Source organism: Hypomesus transpacificus, chromosome 15 (genome assembly GCF_021917145.1).
Source record: "Hypomesus transpacificus isolate Combined female chromosome 15, fHypTra1, whole genome shotgun sequence".
Taxonomy (NCBI): Eukaryota; Metazoa; Chordata; class Actinopteri; order Osmeriformes; family Osmeridae; genus Hypomesus; species Hypomesus transpacificus.
Genome location: NC_061074.1, coordinates 10028664 through 10052849, shown reverse-complemented (window position 1 = coordinate 10052849; position 24186 = coordinate 10028664). Strand labels below are relative to the sequence as shown.

Here is a 24186-nt window from a genome sequence, read left to right as displayed (position 1 = left end):
CTCTGCCAGGCTCTCTTTACCAATTCATATGTGAAGAGTATTAAGTATAAATTAACAGTTTGTAATTGTAACTTTGTTTATTGTTGTGGTGGTACTGTACAAATAACAAGTACGATTTAAATGCAGTTGTTGAATAAACAAGATTCCAAGCCCTCCCTGAGATCTGTAACAGAAAAGGGATCAGATCAAATAACTGTAGTCAAGTGTTTACCGTGAGTAAAGAATGTGCCATGACCACATAGCTGACCTTTGTCTCTGCAAGAGGAAGGTTTTCTGTCACAAACATCTACCACAAACATCTACCACACTCCCCCGCTGACTGGAACCAGGCCCATGTCCCAAGCAAAACCTTTTGTATTTTGTGTTTGTTGAAGCCAGACAGGCAGAAAAAAAAAATGTTGTGCCACATTAAAACCAGACATATGAAATTCAGTGGCAATATTACAACTTAATTTGTTACCTCACCCACTGGTGGTATTAACGAGATAATCCATCATAATATGGATCAAGGAACAAACCGCACATTGGGGATTTATTTCAAAACCCCACAGCTTGAATATCTGTTCAGATTATTCTATAGATTTATCAAACTATTTGGCAGGCATCCCAGAAAGTGTTTGTATAATAATTAAGTGTTTTACTGTGTGGGGAGCACAGACGCACAGCTCCTTTCCCTTCCAGATACACTTTTACTGTCTGTACTGTGATAAACTGACTGTATGTACTGTGATAAACTGACTGTCTGTACTGTGATAAACTGACTGTCTGTACTGTGATAAACTGACTGTATGTACTGTGATGAACTGACTGTCTGTACTGTGATGAACTGACTGTCTGTACTGTGATGAACTGACTGTCTGTACTGTGATAAACTGACTGTCTGTACTGTGATGAACTGACTAAATGGATCCTATGCGGCCCTTTAAAGGAAGGACAGAGGTGTTTCTGGTGTATAAAAGGCCCACTGGTGTAGGACCAGAACAGACAAAAAAATAATTTTGCATGCACAATTTTGCGTGGTTGAAGGCGTAAGACGTCATTAGGCTTACTAAATCTTGAACGGGCATATTATACGATTGAAGTATCATATTGTAGTAGCAGTTTGAGACATTAAATAGATACTATATGATACATAGATACAGCATCTACTTAACTCATGTATACTGTAAGTCAAGTCTATGTCTGTTATATATAAAATAGGGAATAAAATATAAACAAGCATTACAGAAAGCTTTAAGACACACATCTTGAATAACAGTAATGATACGAAAACATTGTATCAATGTTCGATCACTTCCTTGAACAATTGAACAATCGTCCACTTCTAAATCGCTTACACAAATTCACACCCGTCAGGTATACTTCAATAAACAATATCTTGCCATCAACTATTTCTCAGTCCTCACCACAGTGAAAGGAAGTTCGCAGCAGGAAACATGGATGTAAATTACTGCCTTTGGCATTGTAAAGTTTTGAATAGGGAATCATTTTAACTGTTATGATAAGACCTGTATATCTTACACATATATGAGATAACAGGAGGAGTTAGATAAATGAAGATAAAGTAAAACACATATAGAACAATACAGAATGCTAAATACTAAATGTCAGGTTGATGAGGAGGGTACTTACATAGAAGAGGTTGAATTTAACATCTTCAACATCAACCTCTTCACTAGCTTTTCTGTTAAGGTGGTGGAAACCAACCAGTGATCAAAATGTGGTCAAATTGGTAAGATAGGAAATGAAAAACAGCGCCTTCAGTTCATCAGTCTGGTTTGTTTAGTCAAAACCAAGACCTAAATTCATTTGATAAAGATGACAGTGTGTGGATATACGGCTCTAGAATTCAAGAATCAAGAAATACAAAAAAAAGTTGAGAAGGAATGAGGAACAGAAGGGTAAAATGTAAGATGGCCTCTGCAAATACTACCTTTCTGTTCCTCACTCAAAATTGTCCTTCTTAACATTTTTTAAAAGGACAGAAAAAGGTGCAGTGCTCTTTGAATTTTTTACAGAGCTGTACATGGTAGGATGGCGTGAGGCTTTAGGTGTTCCTCACTGCTGAAGGCAGCAGCTGACCATCCACAGTGCTTTCCCAGGGAACACGACACCTCTTGGTCACTAATTACTCCAGAAAGGGGGAAATAACGGTGTGCGATTGGTAAAGATGCCCTTTGGCATCTCTACCTTGCACCTGCCTTGGGGAGATAGAGTAGGGAAAAGCATTGACACCTGCCCCAGGGTGTGTGTGATGGCACACAGTCCCGGCTTATTTTTTTAAATAGCAAAAGACACCACACACACACACACAGTCACACTTCAGACCACAACCCTTATCAAGACAACCTTTCAGAGGCTATAAACAGGACATAAGGATGTCAGCACAGGATGGAAACACTATCAGCTCAATCATGTATTCAGGAAGTGTTGTAAAATGAACCATTTCAAAATGATTGCTATTTGTTGGTATGTAATTATAAATACAAAAACTTGAGTCCAACTATACCAAGACAATGATGCTGAAACCGTCGTCTGGATTAGCATTATTAAGGATTTTACCTTGTCTGCCATCGAAACTTTAGGGCTGTTACAAAAATAATCTGCAATTTGTTCCCATGCAGATTTTCTGACTAAGAAACACAGCTAACCTGAGTTCCAATACAACAGAAGGGATATGTTTGTACACGTTATCAGGACTGTTTACCAGATGACAAAATACATTAGATTTTGTACATGAATGGATGACATTACTAATAACAAAAATTGACATCTAATATGTATACAGGAACTGATTACATTTGGCAGTTGGCAATAAGAGTTTCAACTCTTCAACTCAAGTTTGAGTACTTCCCCGGACCAACAGAAATTTAGATGACCTCATTATAGTTTCCACCAATTAAACAAGTTTGTTCTATTCCGTCCTTAGAGTTCATGTGCAAATGACCAGTACCATCAGCATGACCAGTACCATCAGCATGACCAGTACCATCAGCATGTGCCTTGCCCTTCCTTGTGAAAGGAACTTTGAAGCTGTCGATCACTATTTAATTCAACTAATTAAATTGCAAATACATGCCCATGCAACCTAAAAAGGCCAGATTAGGAATTTAGATGGTCGTCTAACAGTTTCTTAGGCCATTGTTCCAGAAGCCTGTCTGACTGGTTACTTACTTGCTGTGCAGCTGCACAAAAAAATGTATTTCAAAAAAATATGCCACAATGAATTTACAATACAAGAACAAATATAATAGTCAACATTTATTTTACATTATATGAATTGAGCAATTGATACAACTGAGGATCTCTATCACAAACACACACAGTGTGGGTATATTATGGAAAAGAAAGGAAAATGCATGCAACAAGTTGTTTTGTGTAATAAAAGGGTGACATCTAGCAAACATCTACAAACAAGATATAAAATCGTCTGTTCCTGGAATTTAAAAAAAGTAACATGAAGCCTAAAAGAAAAACATCAGCCATTCAATGCTATGTTATCATTTTTATGTTTTGTCTCTCTGTCTCTAACCTACTCCAAATCAAATCACATTTCTCAGCATCATAACAATGTGTGTGTGCCACGAATGATTGTGATCAACAAAGGTTTCTTCTTGTTAGCATTGAAGCAACCGGAATCCCTTGTAGTGCCTTCTGACACATTTGACCGCCATGGACCACTGCTTGAACATGAATTGAAGTGAGGAGGATAAGTACGTGTGCACAATGGAGCCTATAGGGAGGAAGTCATGGATTACGATGTGGTGGTCTGCTCCAAGGGCGTGTGGTCTCAGCTTTGGTAGGGACTCCCCCCCCCCCCCCCCCCCCCCCCACTAAAATAAATGAATTGTTCTATAAAAGAGCTGTTATCCACCGAAGATCCTAAAGCAGCTATCAGAGTGTTGTGGTTGATAAAGAACGGGGTTGATCCTGAGATGTGCCAGCTGTGCATTTAACCGTTTCCAAGCTGTTGGCTGAGTCTATGCATTTAGAAGTACGGTTTGTTTTGTCCGTGTGGTTGAATAGGAAATAGCTATCTCTGTGCGTTGCATTAGTTGTGTCTGTGGAGTCAGCTGTTTCTGGGTTGTTTGTCATGACGATGTCATTGGCTGTGCGGTTGGTTGCAGATGTGTTGTGGGGTGAAGGCTGGTAAAATGAGGATCCCACAGCCTCATTTAAAACCACACAGTTTTGACTTGCCAAGTAGCGACGCATTATAGAGTTGTTACTGTGCTCAGTCCGTCTACACTTATGGCCTCCAGTGCACCCCTGTCTCTGTCTCTTTCCTCTGGCCATAGCCCTGCTTTGTCTATGCGGGGGAGCTGTGCCATGCTGGCATTGCAGCGCCACCAAGGCCAGGTCCAAGTGTGAGGAGGAGCTGTCGATGAGCCTCCTTCCTAGGGACAGAGAGCGAACAGGTAGAGCCAAACGCAGACGCTTCCAGAAGCTTGAGTTGGGCGGTTCAGACTGGCGCCCTCTCCAAGTGATGGTGGTAGTGCGTCGTATGTCCAAAGACTTGGTGCAGTAGGCTGGGACAGGCTTGTAGAGGATGGTGATGATGTGAGCCTGGGAGGTGTTCTGTAGGTACAGACCCAGGCGATACTCCAGGAGACTCACACTTTTCTCTGTCAGGTAGTCTGGGCTCAAGACCAGCAGCAACCTGCGGCTCACCTGTAAACACCTCAGGACGGCTTCCATCATGTCTATAAGAGAGAGATTCATTTTAGCAACCCCAAACCACCTTAATCTCATTGTTAAGATTAATACACATTAACGGAAATTCACATTCCACAAATTTGAAACACACATATGCACACTGTACCACTACCTTTCGAACTACCAGACTAGTGGGAACCTCAATGTCACCTGTAGTAATTGTTTCTAATATGAACTGAACTCTAAGCCTACTGGGTGACCTTCCTGCCGATGGGTGTATTGTAGACTCACGGTGTTCCATACACAATCGTCCTGCAACAGTAACTAATGTATGGGTATCGGACAAAATACAGTTTTTTGCCATCGACTATTGGCCAATAGGCTGACGTTCACCGATGGTAACTCACCAATGGCAGTGAGGGACATGCACACATGTGGTTTGACATGTTTGAATGATTTAATTTGAATGTGTCTTCATAAATAAGATATATTAAAACAAATTTTAATTAAATTAAAAAATAATTTCATAGAACTTATGAAATGAAAAGACAAATAAAAAATTGCTCTTACCCCTGCACAAATACAAAGACAAAAGAATATATATATAAAAGACAATATTAATGTAAAAATCTTGGATACTTAAGACTGCTGTACAGTACTGCATATCATCGCTACAAAATCTTTTTTTGATATAAATGTTACACAAATGTCAACATATGTACAAACTATGAAAAAGTACAAATAAGAAAAAAGTGAATGAGCAATTTAGATGGATATGTCACTGGATCTTAGCTGCTTTGAGTGTTACAGGAACCTTTCACAGCAACTCAAATTTAGGCAGCTTGAGAAGCAGTATTTCAAGAAAACTATGTAATCATGTTTCATTAGATTTAGAAATGTGTGGTATAAAAATGCTTTGCAGTTTAAGTTGAATGCTAAATAACATTGTAAAAAATGACAAAACAAGTAACCGTAAAAAATACAACAATCAAATAAAAAAACTACTAAACACAAATGGCAAAAATTCATGATAAACACAATGTGAATATAAAAGTGAAATGAATTATTTAACATGACACAACTGGTTTGTGAAGATCATCCCGTGTTAGTTTCACGTGTAATCTACGCCATCATGTTCTCTCTGTTTGTGCTGCGGCTTGTCTGTGAGAGGCACGGCAACGCCTTCACAAGGATGGATGCTTTTCATTCTCCTGACCGGCAGCTCTAAACGAAGACGCTTCCAGAACCTGGAAGACAGACTGACAGACTTGTCCCCCTGCCAGCGAACAAGCACCAAGGCCAACCGTGCCCGCCTCAGCTCTCGAACCCAGGAGTCCCGGTTTAGAGGCTTGTACTGCAGCAGGATGACCCGTAGCTGGCCCCCCCAGGCCATGCTGTCCAACCCAGCCTTTAGCTCCAGCAGGGGCTGGGTTCCCTGCAGCCCGTAGCCTGGACTCAGAACCACAAGGAGACGCCGACTGCGGCCCACAAAATTCAGCGTCTCATCTGTGATGGCTGGAAGGAATCACACAGGGGTCAGATGGCTGAGCGGTTAGGGAATCGGGCTATTAGGATCAGACGGTTGCCGGTTTGATTCCCGACCGTGCCAATTGTCATTGTGTCCTTGGGCAAGGCACTTCACCCTACTTGCCTCGGGGGGAATGTCCCTGTTAAACTGTAAATCGCTCTGGATAAGAGCGTCTGCTAAATGACTAAATGTAAATGTAATGTAATCTCACTCAAGTCACTCAATGCCCGATGTCACCTTGGTGTCAAATCACTACCAACAAACATCCTCGATGCATTGTCACTTTAGTAAATCTATCAATAACAATAAACATCGTCAGCTATAATCCCATACTTTTTTTCCCCCTCTCAATCTCTTATACTCCTAATTTTTTCTTTGATACTTACTCCCTCCAGGAAGGCTGTCCCTGTCAAAGATGCAGACTGAGTATCCCAGTTCGTTCTCCAGGACCCGGCGCAAGGTCATGAGGACAAAATGTTCCTCCTCGCTGTTTCTGGCGTATGAGATGTAGATGTCGTATTCCTTATCGTCTAAAGAAGGACGAAAGACAGAGCTGGATGGTTAGTCCAGAACACGAGTTTGCCGACTGTAGCACAACTGCTGTTTGTGAGTGATTCTAGAGGTGTCTGTGGGAGTCAGGTGGCTGAGTGGTTAGGGAATCGGGCTAGTAATCAGAAGGTTGCCAGTTCGATTCCGGGCCGTGTCAAATGACGTTGTGTACTTGGGCAAGGCACTTCGCCCTAATTGCCTCAGTGGGGAATGTCGCTGTACTAACTGTGAGTCGCTCTGGATAAGACCGTCTGTTAAATGACTAAATGCAGGGTTTGTACAGATAGGCTACTGTATAATGAAATTCCAGTACTTTCAAGGACTTTTCAAGCACTATTTTGGGGGTTTTCAAGGACTACAATCTGAGATCTCATTTATTAAACATATACTTTATTTACTTTAAATTAATCCTTATTAAAGCTACATATGTTATTCAATCAAGAGCAGCGAGTGATTTTCTCTTTTTCTTTTGTTCTTTGATTAACATTAATGAGCCGGACAGCAGTGGGTTTATTAGACGGCTGTCTCTTTTAAGACCTGACGCACATGTCGCGGATCTGACACAAATCCATTTTTTTTCCAGCTCTTCACCTTCATTTAAGACTTTGAAACTCATTAAAGACTGCTTACGACAAAATTGTCATTTTGGCAAGTCAAATTCAAGTACTTCAAGCACTTTAAGCACCGTGTACGAACCCTGTAAATGTAAATGTAGAGGGAGCCACCTGTGAAACGTTCGTCCGTGCCAAACCAGGAGCGGTAGAGAAGCAGCAGTTCCAGCCAGAACACTTGATAGACCACGAACAGACCCAGCATGACTAACAGGGTAACGCCCAGACCACAACCCAACTCCACGTACGGCAGGTACACTGGACGGTGACAACAATCACAACATGAAATACAAACACTGGGAGTTTTTCCTTGTCTTCCTTGAGGGTCGAGGTGGGCTGAGGGGACATTCTATGGGCATATGTGAAGCCCTCTGTGACATTGCTTGTAAAAAGAGCTATACAAATACATTTGATTTGATACATGTGGGCACGGTTTCCCAGACATGGATTAAGCCTTGTCCTGAAGTAAGAGAAATATTCAATGAAGATCTCCATTGAAAACGTTTATAGTTTAGGGCTAGGCTTAATCCATGTCTGGGAAACTGTGCCGTGATGTATAACATGGTTGAAATGTACGTTATCATTTGTTCTAATCACTGAACTTGATTGGGCCACACAGGTTCCTAACCAAAATACCTTTGGGAGAAATTTTAAGGGCACCTGCGAACCAAGTCTAATCACAAAACACTGGCACTGTCAGCTCTTGGTAAACAAGGTTCACTCTGGGATGTGTATTTAGTTGATAGTTAAATGAAATAGTTTTGTTTATTTTAAAGAATTGCCTTTTGGTTTTCCATATATTGGGTTGTTAACTGAGTTTCTCACCCTCCTCCTCTAGCACTGCTCTACAAGTTGAGAAGCCTCTCTGGTTGCGAGCAGAGCAGTTGTATTCTCTGGTCAGGTCCTCAGAGTTGAAATCTCTGATATGTAGTACATTCTCCATATCCACATCGCCGAAATAATTAGACACCTCCCTATCAGGTTAGAGAAGGACAAGTGAGAGGAGGAAATGAGAGGAGAGGAGCATAATAAAGGGAAACCTACTCTGATTTGGAGGTGATGCGTGGGTCTAGGTTATCCACAGCCTTCCCATCGATGGTCCACCACATGTCCTTGGACCCCTCTAAGTAGGGAAACTTCACTTTGCACTTGAGATATACATCCGAGCCTGCAAGTCAACATGTCCAGCCATCTTAGCATTAACATGAACACCCATTTCAACATGACTGATTACGCTTCCGCTGTCAGTGATCAATAGGGTGGATGGGAAGTTGATTACAGATGTCTACTGTACCCAGTTTAACTGGAAAGACTTGCTTCTTGTCAGGGTTGAGTATCATAGGCTCTTTGGGTAAACCAGAGGGAGCTGACAGAAAAAAACACAAGAGCAATAATCATTTACATATTAGAAAGCTAAAAGATCTCAGAATGCAATTATCATAGAAACAGAGAGCTTTGACTCTTACACACTGCAGTAACGTTGATCATCCTGGTGAAGTTCATGTTTTTTCCTTTGCTCTCAAAGGTCACTACACAGTAGTAAGGTCCCTGGTACAGCTCTAGCATGTTGTGCACCACCAGTTTGTTATCCTGGACCTCACGATCGCTACCCCATAAAGGATTGATCTTACACTTCTGAGAGGGGAGTAGAGATACCTGTACAGACGAGCAATGGAAGAGCTTGGCTGTAACAGGAGGTTGTTGTACAGATCAATTGTAAAGATTAGATCTGAGATCATATGAACCCACGTGGAACCAGAGGACTGAGTGTTTGGTGCTGGGCTCGTCTGGGCAGCTAAGGGTCTTCCCCTCCTGTATCGGGATGATGGCTTGCTGAGGGGACACGGCAGAGGTCACCTCACACTCAGGGTTCTGAGAACGGGGTTTCACCTCAAGACGCACAGCAATTTTAGCACAAGATGTCTTGTTTCTGAATGAGAAAGATGCATTTCAGACCAGACAGACAGGAGTCATATTTGTCTTCCATTTGCAGGAACAGAAGAGAAATATCACAAGCAGGAAATGAACATCAACTGGGATGATTCTTGAGGTAAATGGGTACTGCCAGGCAGCTTCCAACAGTATATGAAGGACAGTACACAACACAATGAAACCAACTATGAGTTTCCAATGATAAGGGATGAAGAGAGAAAAGCTGAATAAAATAATACTTTTCCTAGGAAGTTTGGTGTCCAGTGAATAACAAAATATAGCTTGTTTTAAGTTGCAAGCTGTACAAATTTAACTTTTATTCTTTCTATTGTAGCAGTAGTGCAGAGTAGCTGGGCATCAATGTACTTGTTTTCTGAGCAAATTATTTTTGATTATTTTGTTGTGGTTTTTTTGTGTTTCAGTTATCTTTCAGTGAACTTTGGCTTTGGGGTATGCGCCGTTTTCAACCAATCTGGGACAGTGTAGCTGGGCATGCAGACATACTGCATCGACTTACCCGAGAATGTCAATGTAACAAAATGTACAGTACTGTACAGTGTCCTACCGTAGCATGCAGAGGTACTGGCCGGTATCCTGAGTGATGACGGGCAGCAACCACAGCCTGTCTCTCTCCTTGCTCAGCCTGTGGTCAGGCTGGTGGAAGTCTAACGGCTGCTCCAGATCCTGCCCTGCAGCCATGTGGTACCACACCAGGTTAAGACCTGCTGCCACGGCTGAACTATAGTTATAGATGGTGGGATGAGAGAAGAGAGGGCAGTCCAGCCAACCGGCCTCTCCTTCCAGGACTTGCCTTGCTCCTTCTCTTGACTCCCCCCAGTCATGGCATGGAGGAACAGGAGAGGTCACTGAAAAGGTAGAAACACTGCTGTTGGGACATTTATACTGTTTTTATGAATCTATGACAATGAAAGGAGAGGTGCCATGCTCCCAGGGTCGTGCACACTTGCAACCAGCTGGTCACGCCATCACTTTATGAAAATGAGTGCTATCAGTACTGTATACGTAGTATTTCTTTGACTTGATTGTTTAGAAAGGTAGGCCTATTCTAGAGTGACTCCTCGTTCTTTCGGCTTCATAATAGGTTTTATGCCATTTTGGATCTGAGCCCCCAAAAAAAATTGGGTGCTAGTTTCCCCTTTTTGTATTTGTCTAAAACGAATCTGTCTTCAGAAAAAAAGCTCAAATTGTTATTGGGGACATGAATGCAGCAATTGAAAAAGTAACTACGGTACGATTATATTAGGTGCCTTGCCGGGTGTAGTGTCACCTGTTGTCCTCGTTATTCACATAGTATATGAAACCAAGGGACACATGAACATTTACTATGTTCCGAATGGTCTGTTACATCCAGTTGAACCATTACATGTATACGTACTGTTGTACCCCCCCCTACTGGTTTTGCCATGATATGGATGCACACAATAAATAGCCTGTCCCACAGGCCCTCACCTGATTGAGTGACAGCTGGGGTGACCCCAACTACAGCCAGAAAAGTGGCAGATAGAGACAGGAGAGCTATGATGAAGAATTCCCTAAGGAGGAAGACACATATTATTATACATCTGCCCCAATTCCTGCACAATTGCATTGATTTAGCACAGTGTTAATGAATAGAGGATTAACTTTTCTTTGTTTTTAAACCTTTATTTAACCAGGGGTTAATATATAATACAAATATATTTTTGGAGAGCGTCCTGGCCAAGATTGGTAGCACCATGTAATTACATATTTCAACACAACATAAAAAAAACTGCATGATATCCAGTATCCTTCAGTTTAAAACTAATTTGGAATGATTATGTATGAGTATGTAAAATCGCTTTATCCAAATTTATCTCTGCGATGTGTTTAAATGTTTCATGTGTTGGTGTCACAACTATGAAATATTTCCAAAACGGCCGGGATAGACAATTTCCGGTTCGAGAGCCTCTTCATAGAACTGGTTATCAGAAATATAATGAGTATATTTGGGGGGCAACTGGGCAAGCATCTGTTATTTACTTCTGTTATAATTATCATTATTGATCATTATCATTAACTATAGGCCTATATATACACAATACAGCTCATCTCTTCTGTGTCACCGTCTCACCTGCACACGTTCGGCAGTTAGTTTTTAGTGTAAAACATCTAAAGGCTCGTGGCAGAAAAGCAGCAAAATTACACTTAATGAAGTTATAGCTAGCATCCAAAAAGCTTTATTTCTGTGAAAATTCATCCGTCAAACCCAGTTTGCTAGCTAGCGATTGTAATCGCCATACATGTATGGTTGAAACATGTGTTAGGTTACTGGCTAGCCTATCTATGTTCAGATTAAGCTCTATGGAAGATCAGAGACTGCAGCCACCAAGCGATAATGTGGTGTGTCACTACAGCATAAACCTTGATCGCAATCAAAACATGAATGACCACATCCCTTTCACAACATAAATGTGACAGATGCGAGAATAACCTACATAGGCAACAGTATATGGTTATAAACACTAAAGCATGAAGACGGTGACATTTATTGGCGAATATAGGTTACAGGAAGCTACAAATAGGCTATGTATAACAGAAAATGTATGAATTAAATATATGCATTGCCTTTGCGAGGCAACTAGGTACTTACATTATCGGATCTAACAGTTACGGATGTTTCCTGTAAGAAATGCGACAAGAAAGTGTCACGCTGGGCAGGGCAGAGTAGCGCAGGGTGACGAGGTGCTCAGCTGAGTCAAATTTACTCTTCACGGGAATACGCCGGAAGGCTAGGCTAATGATCGAGCGCCCAATCCTTGAAATTTGAAGGGGCTATTCTATATCTAAACCGGATAAGACAGAACTGCCAATAGAGTGAATGTCTGTCTGAGAACCGACTTCAACAGATATAAGCCTACTGCATTTAGCTTTTAGCTTTAAAGGATTTAAACTGCGTAGCCAAGTAGGAAGTCAGTGTGTGCAATCACAAACATAACCCTGGCCCCTCCTTTGGAATGCTCGACTTAGTACACAACGATTTTTACAATTTCTTCCATTCTGTAACGTTTTGAAAGCGAATTTACGAACACTTTTATAGGGAGGGCAAACGTTCTGCTTTCAATGTTATCACAACCGAGTTCCAATACCAAGAGCTGTTATCATCATTCATCAAAAAACAAACACAATTTGTTTTAATATATATATCTGAAGTAAGATTACATTTCTGTAGTGTTTAATAGTTAATTAAACAGAATCAAGGATGATCACTGAATTTAGTAACAGCTACAAGGCACATGGTCCATCACACATACAAACTACTAACTCCTGACACTTGACTTCTGCCTTTTCCTATGATGTCTTATCTAACTGCACCACCTAGTGGTTTGATGTAGAATAGACCAATGACTACAACAAAACGTGTCTTCTTTGCATAAACCAAGCACCTGCAGTAGCAACCACCACACACAGGACCAAGCATGTCTGTGTGTATAAGCCTTGGATGAATGTTGAAAACAAACAGTAGCCTACTTGTCAGTGGACTCAGACTTGTGTGGTACACTATCTCTCTCTCTCTGTGTGAGTGTGTGTGTGCGTGTGCGTGTGTGTGTGTGTGTGTGTGTGTGCGTGTGTGTGTGTGTGTCAATGGCTCCTGCAGAGAAGCTGAATTTCATTACTGACTTGTCTCCTACCCCATGAGCTGGAAACTAAGTTTGTGTTTTGGAGTTACCCAAGGGTAAAAACAGTTTAATGGATTTCAGACTTCATTGGCATTCTTGAAAATTCATAACATTTGACAAAAAGTAAAGCCCACCAATCATTAATCTGCAAAAAGTGCCTTTTCATCCTAAACATCCCAACTAAGAGCTTCAAATTGTATGGCCTCTAGACCTTCTTTTTTATACTTAAATTAACTGTAATTTGCTATGTAATTAATTTAAATAGAACAGTTTGTTTATTTTATTACACTGAGGGTTCAGAGCGTTAAGGTCATCAGCAGTTGTCATAGCAACAAATGATGCGGAGTGTACGGTGTCGCAAAGGTTTTCCTTGCCTGTCTTGTTAGACTCTTTCCCATCCTATGCTCTCAGACATTTCGGAGCAGGAGATGAGTGGTAGTGGACGAGCACAGTAGAGAAGGAGATAATGAAACATGTTGGGACATACCCTCTCTTTAACAGTTCCCCTTAACCACGCGTAGGCAGTCTTGACGTCACTTTGTCTGATAGGAGCTTGAGCTGCAGCACAGAGGAGAGACGAATACAGAAAACGCGCAGACACAGGTAATGCATGAGCTTGCACAAAGAATACAGACACGCCGCACAATTTCCGAAACCTTCCAAATTGTGGCACGCCACTATCTTCCCTCCAACACCAAAATCTGATATAGCTTCTCATTCAAGGGCAGTGAATACATTTTAAGTAGCTGTATTCACTGTTAACGTTTGTTGTCATATCTCGGCAGGAAGGCAACTGGATTCCGCTTGGAGATCGAGCAGCATCCCAACCAGTCCCAGACGTGCCTCATAACGTTGTCTTAAATTTCACTCCCTCGCCAACCTCTACATACCGGGAGATGGAGAGCAAAGATAAAACAGTCGGTAAGGAACTTTACATTTACAGACTGCGTGTGGCTGTGAAATGATAGTACTTGAGTTTAGGGGATCGTCTACCGCGATGCAGTGCGTGGCGCGCCTCTGTGACCAGACTGCGGTACTTGCAGCTCGTCCACAGGATGGGCACCCTCTTGCTTACATAGGCCTTATTGCTGCGGTGGAGTAGCAAGGTGTGGTTTTTAAGCGTGTCTATGTTTTGCTGCTGCTACGAATGATTAGCATCTATTCTGCTAACCTGCTTTTAAGCGAACACATTCTTCCTGATGCAGAAAATGTCTACGACTCATAAGGCTTCTGAATATAAATCGTTGTTCGCCAAATTATCAGCCTCTCGGCGATGTTCCCACTTCTTTTAGCATATCATTCATATAGCTCGTATATCATAACTTATTCTTCGCTTTCTCACCAATTGTTTTCTAACATTATTAGTGAAAGCCTAGTGTATGTAAGCCTTCTAGAGACATAGAAACAACAAGATTGTTATATAATTAATGAACTTAGATTCATGCATATTTTAAACACAAAAATATGATAACAGACCTTGGTTAAACCCACTCTTCAGATACACTATCCACCCCATGCCATTGAATTGGAGGCTTTGTGGTGGCGTAGTAGGCAAAAGCATTATTTACAGGGATGGTCTGTTTTTGTTCAAATTGAGATGGACTAGACGTTTATTTTGTATTTTATTTAACTTTTGTCTCATTTTGGTCACAAAGTATCTAGATCTTTTACAGTGTTTGCTACATGTGGCTATGAACACATTTGGCACCCATCCACCACCAGACTACAGGGGTCGTTCTGAAATACGCTCTTAACTCCTTCCTTCCCTCATTTACTACCACTCATCTCCTAACCGGAAACATCAGACACCAGACAAGGCCCTTAAAAGAGTTTAGGAGGAAAGTAACCAAGGAGATTGTGGATGAGCCTACACTTGTATTATGTCATTTAGAATAAGGATTAATCATCCTCATTTTTACTGATCATCTCTTACCGTTGTAAACAACACAACACTATTGCATCAGTATTTTGACATGTATATTTAATAGTTGCACATCTGAACAGGCCAAATGTAGTCATTTAATTCCTCATTAAGACAAACCTCTTAAAAAAATAAGCACTGTGGCTGTAAAGGTGGACTGCTTTATTGGTTGGTTAAGATATTTCTGAATAAGAACATCATTTGAATGACATGACTGCTGTCCCACAATTAATGAAAACTTTTATGCAAAACAATAACTACCTGAAACTGGGGATTGGTCTATCTCAAGTTAAATACTATATTGATAAAGTTACTACTGGGTCATGGGCTAGTTAATGTCTATCAAAAGCCAAAACAACATACTTTAAACAGGGTTTACGATTGCAAGGGAGACTTGCATACAAGAATCAAACACATGTTCAATAAAACATTGAAATAGAAAATACAAGATGAGAGATCAATTATTGTAAAATGACATTGGTTTCATGTGAGGATTTTGTTGTTGTTGAAAACAACAAAACAGAAATATTCAACCTGAACATATTTAAATTATTATTATTATTTGTATTATTATTCAGTAAACAGTTAAACAGTATGACGGGCAATCTCTGCCAATCTCTAAACTATTAAAACATGACCGAAATTTTAGATTAAGTTTGAGACCACAGGAAAAAATCTACATTAATTTAGTAACAAAAAAAAGACAAAAATAAAGAATAATTACATTATTATATATCTGTGGCCTCATAAAATATATATATATATTTGAAGAGTTAACTAAACAGCACTTTCTACTTCTAAATATAAATATTTTCCAAGCAGTGACTGTCATTTACACCCTTAAATAGACCCTATCACTTTCCATTGCAAATCCCAGCTAACGGATATAATATGCACATCATTTGCATAACGTTTTATTAGGGGCCAAGCAGAGAAGCTGCAAGGCCAATTATTTTGTTTCTACCTTTTCTTCTTCTACCTTTTCTTCTTCTTGTGGATCTTCTTCTCCTGTTGGATTCTATGACAGCTGCTAGAATCGTATGGTCAAGTTGTAACAGTTTGTATTCTCCTTGGGTACAGTCCCTGGATTCTTTTTACCAAGTTTAATTCTTGTGCCTTGAGCACTCTAGTGCCACCAATGGGTCAAAGTTGGAGGTGCGTTTAAGCACGTGACGTTTGAGCCTTAAGTTGTATTTTCACAAATGAGGTACCATTGGATTCCCTAGATCAAGCCAAGTTCATTATGGATTATGTGACCTCAATTTCTGCCATATTGTATTTTCCCGCTGTATTGAACTTTATGAAAAAGCATCGCAATATTCACATGACACTGAATTTGGCACTGATAATCTTCAAGCAATGCCTCGCAAAATGTATCAGATGTATTTTAGATTTTCAAAACCGTTTACCAGTTACATCCAATCAAAATCTCCGGCAAAGCCCCCAAACAGGAAATGAGATCATATCTCAGCAACTTTTTGATGCATTGACACCAAACTTGGTATATGTACTCAGAACCCTTTTCTGATGATGTATACATGTTTTGTTGTGTGTTGTTTGACCTGCTGGACTGCTTGGCCCCCTAATTGCTGCTTGCAGCTATATTTATGTTTGTTGCACTCTGGGTGGGGGAAGTACAGCTGTCCAATTGGCAACAGGGAAAAGGGTTCTGCTGGTGTCTTATTACAGAGTTAGGTTAACTTTTAACCGCCTGTATGGGCAGGATAAAGGGGGACCCCAATAGGGAGCCTCTGCAGAATCTTTCGGGCTGAGTTATTGGCTAAGTTTAGAAAGGTGCAAGCAGAAACAGAGATCAGGGTTGTCCAAGGGCAGCTAAGGAATATTAAGATTCAGGGGTTGTTGCTGTGATACAGTCCACGAAAGTCGTAACTCAGACATGACTCGTTACTGTAGTATGTTGCGTCGCTGGCTCTCTCATGACAGCCAGGGCGAGGAGGCTGACAAGGAGGAAGGCACAGCCCAGCAGGACAGCGTGGAGCTGGGTGAGTACCCTCCCTCACTCCCCTCTCTGGGGTTGTCAAAACTATACCAGAGATTTGTAGGGACAAATATTATACGTCTTCAACCAATTCTCAGAGTTTGAAACAGCACTGGAAATCAGCAAAGTTTGAAGCAAAGTTTTTATTAAAATTCAGAGTGACAGAGATTCCCGATAAGAAAGTAAGCTATATCCCGTGATCAGACTGAAATTATTCTCCGGACGTTTCTCTAAATATTTTCCCTATTATTTTATGAGGTTCTGCCATTGGTACAATAATTGTTGGTCACAAAATACATTAGGCATTCTTACTCAGCTGGTGCCTTGTATTCAGATTGTAGGTGCCTTTTTTCATAGAAAACTCTCCCATTTCTAGGCCTGCTCTGGCCTTGAAGGCCAGCTGCACAGGGCAGAGGGCCATAAATGAGCCACATGAGATAGCTGTGTTTTCTTGTTTTCCTGACAGAAGCATATACTCATAGTCGTCTCTCGCATTCAGCACGTAATCCAGATCTTTACATTTTGGGTTTATTATCTTCTACGTTTTAGTGGCAATAATAATCGGTCAACAGCTTTGCGTCTGGATTTCAGTAATATAGCATATGCTAAAAAGGTGATTAAGAGTTTCATTTTAAATCATAGAAATCCATAATCATTACCCATCTTCATAATTACAACAATGTGATGTTTTTTCCACAACAGTTTCCTAATAGGCTTTTTTGTCAAACAAGGAATATATGTAACACTACCTAAAAACATTTGCACTTTGAAGATGAAAGAAATGAATTAATACAGTAAATTCACACTCCCATTGTAAGCCTGGAATTCACTCTTGCTTGGCTAGTTTGGAGCGGTGTTGATGGAAGGGATGTTGGTGGCTCCTATGAGAAATACAAATATGACTGTGGTGGACCTGGTGTTATCACAAGTCTTGGTGACACTCAGATCAAACTAGGATCATCCTATAAAAGTTAGAAATATGGTGAGACAAATGGGGCTATGGACCAGTGTTCTTTACTGCCACGGTGGTCCTGTCATTTGTCACTTGTTTTTCATGCCACCTGTGGTGCATTTTGTGTAGCCTCCGCAAACTGTGCCACAGATCAGGTGGAGCAGGTTGAGGGAGTCTTTAGGTAGGGTTGTGAGGAGTATCGTGTTAAAGACATCTTTTGTGATATGTTTTTATGACCGGTAAATATGTCAAGTCAATTGTGTTGGCATTGTCTCTTCATCAGGATAAAGGTCTGATTAGCCTTGTGAAACAAACAAAATTCCAAAAAGTTACAAATGATTGAAATGCTTTGTGTGCTGGTTAATTTGTTAGTTTTCAGTAAACCGCAATCAGCATGCAACTAAGTATTGTATCAGAGCGCGATCAGTGTACTTGGATTACGTGATCAGTAAACTAAAGTACACAACAAGAGCCAATCACAAAACTAGGTTCCACGGGGATCCGGACGGGGAGGGGGCGGAGCTGCACTGGGCAAGACCGACTTGGACCGGAGGGCACTGACAGGGTGGAGAGGCTTAATACATGTTGATAACTCGTAGTAAATAGACATGTTGATAGCTATATTAGTCAAGCAAGATCAGTCATCACATTAACATGGATCGTAGACTAATCATGTGTTTTATAACCTCGTTTGAACTGCATTAGAGCCAAGTTGTATTTACACAGGTTGTGTACCAGAGTCAATATGTGTGATGTGACGTGGTGAGCTGACCTCCTAACCTCTGACCCTTGACCCTTGTAGCAGAGCAGCTGAAGGGGATCGTGACTCGACTGTTCAGCGAGCAGGGGTTCTACCTGCAGATGAGGCCAAACGGCACCGTCAACGGGAACAAAGACGAGAACAGCGACTACAGTGGGTTCAGTCATCAACACAACACACCACACACTGTGGGTTCAGTCATCAACACAACACACCACACTGTGGGTTCAGTCATCAATGCACCACACACTGTGGGTTCAGTCATCAACACAACACACCACACTGTGGGTTCAGTCATCAACACAACACACCACACTGTGGGTTCAGTCACCAACACAACACACCACACAGTGTGGGTTTAGTCATCAACACACCACACTCTGTGTTCAGTCATCAACACAACACACCACACACTGTGGGTTCAGTCATCAACACAACACCACACTGTGGGTTCAGTCATCAACACAACACACCACACACTGTGGATTCAGTCATCAACACAACACACCACACACTGTGGGTTCAGTCATCAACGCACCACACACTGTGGGTTCAGTCATCAACACAACACACCACACAGTGTGGGTTTAGTCATCAACACACCACACTGTGTTCAGTCATCAACACAACACACCACACACTGTGGGTTCAGTCATCAATGCACCACACACTGTGGGTTCAGTCATCAACACAACACACCACACTGTGGGTTCAGTCATCAACACAACACACCACACTGTGGGTTCAGTCACCAACACAACACACCACACAGTGTGGGTTTAGTCATCAACACACCACACTCTGTGTTCAGTCATCAACACAACACACCACACACTGTGGGTTCAGTCATCAACACAACACCACACTGTGGGTTCAGTCATCAACACAACACACCACACACTGTGGGTTCAGTCATCAACACAACACACCACACAGTGTGGGTTTAGTCATCAACACACCACACTGTGTTCAGTCATCAACACAACACACCACACACTGTGGGTTCAGTCATTAACACAACACCACACTGTGGGTTCAGTCATCAACACAACACACCACACACTGTGGGTTCAGTCATCAACACAACACACACTGTGGGTTCAGTCATCAACACAACACACCACACACTGTGGGTTCAGTCATCAACACAACACACCACACACTCTGTGTTTAGTCATCAACACAACACACCACACACGTCTCCTCTGGTATGTGATGAGGCTAGCAAACACTGACCTTTCCTTGACTCTGACCTCTGAAATTCTGTAGAACTATGCACTCCTTATCCTGGATCTTTTGCTGTACAGTATTTGTGTTTCGCTTTGGATAAAAGTGCCTGATAAACTAATACAACGTTGACTCTGTTCCCGATTGCTGTTGGTCAAATCACCACCCTCAACATGTCAACTTTCTGTAGTATCATTTGTTGTTGTTGTCTTTTCCTGTCTCTCCCCAGCCCTGTTTAACCTCATCCCAGTGGGTTTGAGGGTGGTGGCCATACAGGGGGTGAAGGCTGGACTCTACCTGGCTATGAATGGAGAGGGCTTCCTCTACACCTCAGTAAGAGCATTTCTATTTACACATTGTGAGTATGTGTGTATTTACTGTGCAGAAAATATTCAGAAGCCTTCACATTTTACCATATTATGTTACCTTACGTCGTTACACTATTGCCTTACTAAATGTGAGGAGATTGATGGAAAAATGTATTTATACAAATCTCTTAACATTTGCCCACATCAATAAAGCTAAACCCTTTAGGAATGTTTGTTAATAAGAAATAAACTAATTGAAGAGCCTTTGATAGTGACTATAGCCTTGAATCTTCCTTTGTACGATTGTGCACCTGTATTTCGGCAGATACTCTGAACATCTATTTTAGTTTATTCAGAGACGTTCGACCACGTTCAAGTCGGGGCTGTGGCTGGGCCATTCAAGGGCTCTTAACATTTTTTCTCAGGTTTTCCCTGTCTCGACAAAGGATGTACTATCACATCAATCTTTATGTTGATAAAGATTTCATCTGCCAGCCAGTCAGCTAGCATGTACTTACCTAGCTAGCTGACTTAGCAAGGTCAACTTGTTAGCTACATTAGCTAGCTGTGTATAAAACCTGGATGGGGCGGGGGGGGTTCTGACTCTCAGTTCATCTGAATTCTGGGGTCGGGTTGCGGTTCCAGCAGGCTAAGCAGGATATTCCAGACGTCCCTCTCACTAGCAACATTTTCCAGCTCTTCCTGGGGGATTCCGAGGCGTTCCCAGGTCAGATGAAATACAATCCCTTCAGCATGTCCTGGGTCTCGCCCGGACCCGTGGTTGTAAAACTTCCAGGGGACAGCTCCCAGGAGGCATTGTAGTCCGATACTGGAACCACCGCAACTCGCTCCTTTCAACGCGAAGGAGCGGCGACTGTACTACGAGCCCCCTTTTGACGTCCAAGCTCTTCAAGATTTTCTTCATGGATAAAAATTCTCACCGGGATCCCTGATTGTAGCCAGAAAAAAAACTACTGGACAGTCAGAACTGCACTGTCAAGATTCGGATGAGTTGCGGAAGCACCACTGACTAGATTAAATTCAAAAACCTTTTGCCAACCATCAAATGCGTCCATGAAAAGGCACTCACCTACCTCAAAACACTCATCTCGCCCCTCCCACCAACTCAGGTCAAGCAACGGTTTCCTCCTACTCACCACCAGAATACACTCAGTGTCAAAGGGGGACCACTGTGGAACTCTCAATCTCTTTATATGCATGTGCATATAAATATGTTTTTATCTTTATCACTAGTGCTATTTATTTAAGACTGATTGCTTTCTTCACATTTCTTTTTAACCCTGTAGCATTCTGAGATAAAGGAAGGGTGCACTGTGAATAAAAATAATAATGAATAACTATTAATGATTATACTATACATTATTAGAAGTAGTACAATTATTATTACGTGTGAGTCCTTATGTAGGAGAAATGGAGTACTATTTTGGGTGTGACAACACTAGCTTCATAAGAACAGTCTTTTTCATCTTTTTAACTTGTCTAAGCACAAACGTGTTCTTTGTCCATCCACAGGAAGTGTTTACAGCCGAGTGTAAATTCAAGGAGTCTGTGTTTGAGAATTACTACGTCATCTATTCATCAACGCTGTTCCGGCAACACGAATCTGGCCGGGCCTGGTTCTTGGGCCTCAACAAGGATGGTATTGTGATGAAGGGAAACCGGGTGAAAAAGACCAAACCATGCTCACACTTTGTACCCAGACCCATTGAAGGTGAGGCCCAACTGATATTGTCCGGGTTTCCCAGATTCGTTAAGAAGCTCTTAACGCTAAGAGCTTCTTAGGAGCGTTCTTAGGAGCGTTCTTAGGAGCATTCTAGAACGCTCTTAGAACGCTCCTAAGAAGCTCTTAGCATTAAGAGCTTCTTAACGAATCTGGGAAACCCAGCCATTTACTGAAGCGCTGTCACAGCCATGACATCACAGATGTTGCTCAGTTTTAAACACAAACTTTTCATCTGTTCTTTTTCTTCTTTCTCGTCTCTCTCCCTTGCATACGACACGAAATATCCCAGTTTGCATGTACAAAGAACCGTCGCTGCATGAAATTGAGGAGAAGCAACGCTCGCGCAGAGACTCAGGAAGTCCCACTATGAACGGCGGCAAAGTGGTGGGCCAGGACTGCACAGAGCAAGACGGCTCATAGCCTGTGGAACACCCCTGAAGGTGAACAATTCTAACACCGTGTTCAGTAACAAAACCAACCACAAGAATGAAACAAGAATCCTTGCCTGTGAAATATTTTAGTTAAAAAATATGAAAATATTTTAAGTCAGGACATGGATTTTATGCAAAAGCCTGCTGAGTGACTCCAGGAAGTTCATTCTATTTCAAGCCAAACTTTACTTTCCCCCCCCCCCCCCATGTCAGAATTTCACCAGTTGTTTTATATATACAGAATATATATTATAAATGGCACTTTCACATGCTTTTTGTGTTGTTGAAATGAGAAGTAATAATACTAATGATATTTATGAAGACTTTTTTTTCGATCGTGGTTCGACAGTATCATTGTCGAGTTGGAGAGAGGTTCTGTAAAAGCTGAGAAAAAAACTAAGGGTGTGGGGGGGTCTTAACAGACTGTGCAATCGGAGTGGGCTAACGAGAGTTCCATGTAACTACACTTAATGCTGCCACCAAATCCTGAGATCCATGTAAGTTAACTTCAGAAATTAAGAGCAAAGTGGATGTTATGAGGCTATCCTTGGGAGGGGGGGTGTGGGTGAGGGGGGTGTGGGTGAGGGGAGGTGGGGGTGAAGGGGTCACACAGTCCAAGCAGCTGAAAGACACAACGTCGACTTCCATCCATGACATCTAGGTTGTCTCTGGTGCAGCCATTCTGTCCAGCCCTCTGATAGTCACAACCTCTGTATTGGAGAACCTAGATGAACCTAGATGCCACATAGTGGCGATGGTGTACGGAGCTGAGGGCCTTTACTGAGACTGACAAATGTGGTGTCGGAGTCTGGGTAGTCAAGGCAACGGGAGACACGTGCACGATTCTAAGGGTTCACAAAGTTTTACCTCGCTACAGTATAGATAAAACTTTGCGATAAAAGCTGGGCTGCTTGTTCCGTTCTCACTGTAGAGGTTGTTATACTTTTGAAAGCAGAATCATCACATTGAACTCAGCCTTGAGATATGAATGTGGAAAGTCAGTCTATGATGATGGACATTGAGGGATTTGGGCAAACAGGAGTTCAATGTAACTATACTTAACGCTGCCACCAAATCTCAAGATCCATGTACAGTAACTTTAGAAATTAGCCTGGAGCTACATTCATTTCTATGTAAACCATGCAGTGCTCTGTTAGAATCACAGACTGCTTTCTCAACCATTTATGCAATCTATAATTGTTTGAGACTCAGCATTTCTGTGTGATAAATTGCACTGCTGGGAAAATTTATACACTGCCCTAACACATGTAGACTTGTCATCCACTGCTGGGATTATGCACTGCCATTTATTATATTGTCTCTAAGTGTCCATATTATATATTATAGAGATTCAGTTAATTTCACTCACAAAATATATGTTTGAGACCTTTCAGCTAGAGTAAAGTGCTCCTTAAGGATGTGTTTACTGCGGTGTGCGTTCCCACCTAGGATTGGGTGATAGGTGATGTGTGATGGCTGATTTGACTTTTAATTGGTACCTACTCCACTAAGTAGCTGAATGAACATCACAATACACCATACTGCCTCAAGAGAAGTCTTCCATTGTGGAAACGACACCAGCACTAATCGAGAAGATGGGCAGCATTTTTGTGAGTTAATCTTCATAATAGTTGGTAAATGCAAAGAGCTCAACCTGTGTGTGTTGGGCGTTTACCTGGTTTAGGAGAGAGGCCCTCTCTTACTGGATGGTAAAAGGTTCCTTATGTAAATAGTATTTCGCAAACCTGGACTTTGTGTTCACAAAAAATGTTCATCTTTATTGGAACATTTCATATGAATCATCTTAGACCAACAGATCAATGATCAGTAAATATGCAGGATGAAAAAGAGAAATGAAGATAATGGAATAAATGGAATACAAACACAGACTGATACATCTCAGTGGTTT

The 24186-nt window shown here is 41.5% G+C and overlaps 3 protein-coding genes across 4 annotated transcripts; 1 reads left to right on the top strand and 2 right to left on the bottom strand.

The window, feature by feature from the left end:
• Window positions 1–3815: 3815 nt before the first annotated feature.
• On the bottom strand, window positions 3816–5706 carry LOC124478308 (interleukin-1 receptor accessory protein-like 1-A). The gene has a single exon (XM_047036557.1). It carries the CDS (start codon window positions 4750–4752, stop codon window positions 3895–3897), a length of 858 nt encoding a protein of 285 aa, XP_046892513.1. The 5' UTR covers window positions 4753–5706; the 3' UTR covers window positions 3816–3894.
• A 41-nt stretch (window positions 5707–5747) lies between these two features.
• LOC124478304 (interleukin-1 receptor accessory protein-like) lies at window positions 5748–12264 on the bottom strand. Its single transcript, XM_047036552.1, has 11 exons — window positions 11909–12264; window positions 10747–10829; window positions 9842–10142; window positions 9094–9274; window positions 8811–9000; window positions 8639–8710; window positions 8389–8512; window positions 8170–8318; window positions 7459–7602; window positions 6571–6714; window positions 5748–6171 (listed from the first exon to the last, which is right to left on the bottom strand). Coding segments are annotated over exons 1-11 (1794 nt in total). The 5' UTR covers window positions 11911–12264; the 3' UTR covers window positions 5748–5767.
• Window positions 12265–13445: 1181 nt separating this feature from the next.
• LOC124478311 (fibroblast growth factor 12-like) lies at window positions 13446–24166 on the top strand. Of its 2 annotated transcripts, XM_047036560.1 has the most exons (6): window positions 13446–13538; window positions 13721–13856; window positions 18610–18720; window positions 20024–20127; window positions 21636–21834; window positions 22136–24166. In XM_047036560.1, exons 2-6 carry the CDS (start codon window positions 13832–13834, stop codon window positions 22264–22266), a joined length of 570 nt encoding a protein of 189 aa, XP_046892516.1. In that variant the 5' UTR covers window positions 13446–13538; window positions 13721–13831; the 3' UTR covers window positions 22267–24166. The 2 variants fall into 2 exon arrangements, with proteins under 2 accessions (XP_046892516.1, XP_046892515.1); XM_047036559.1 differs by lacking the exons at window positions 13446–13538; window positions 13721–13856 and adding an exon at window positions 15615–16859.
• Window positions 24167–24186: the final 20 nt, after the last annotated feature.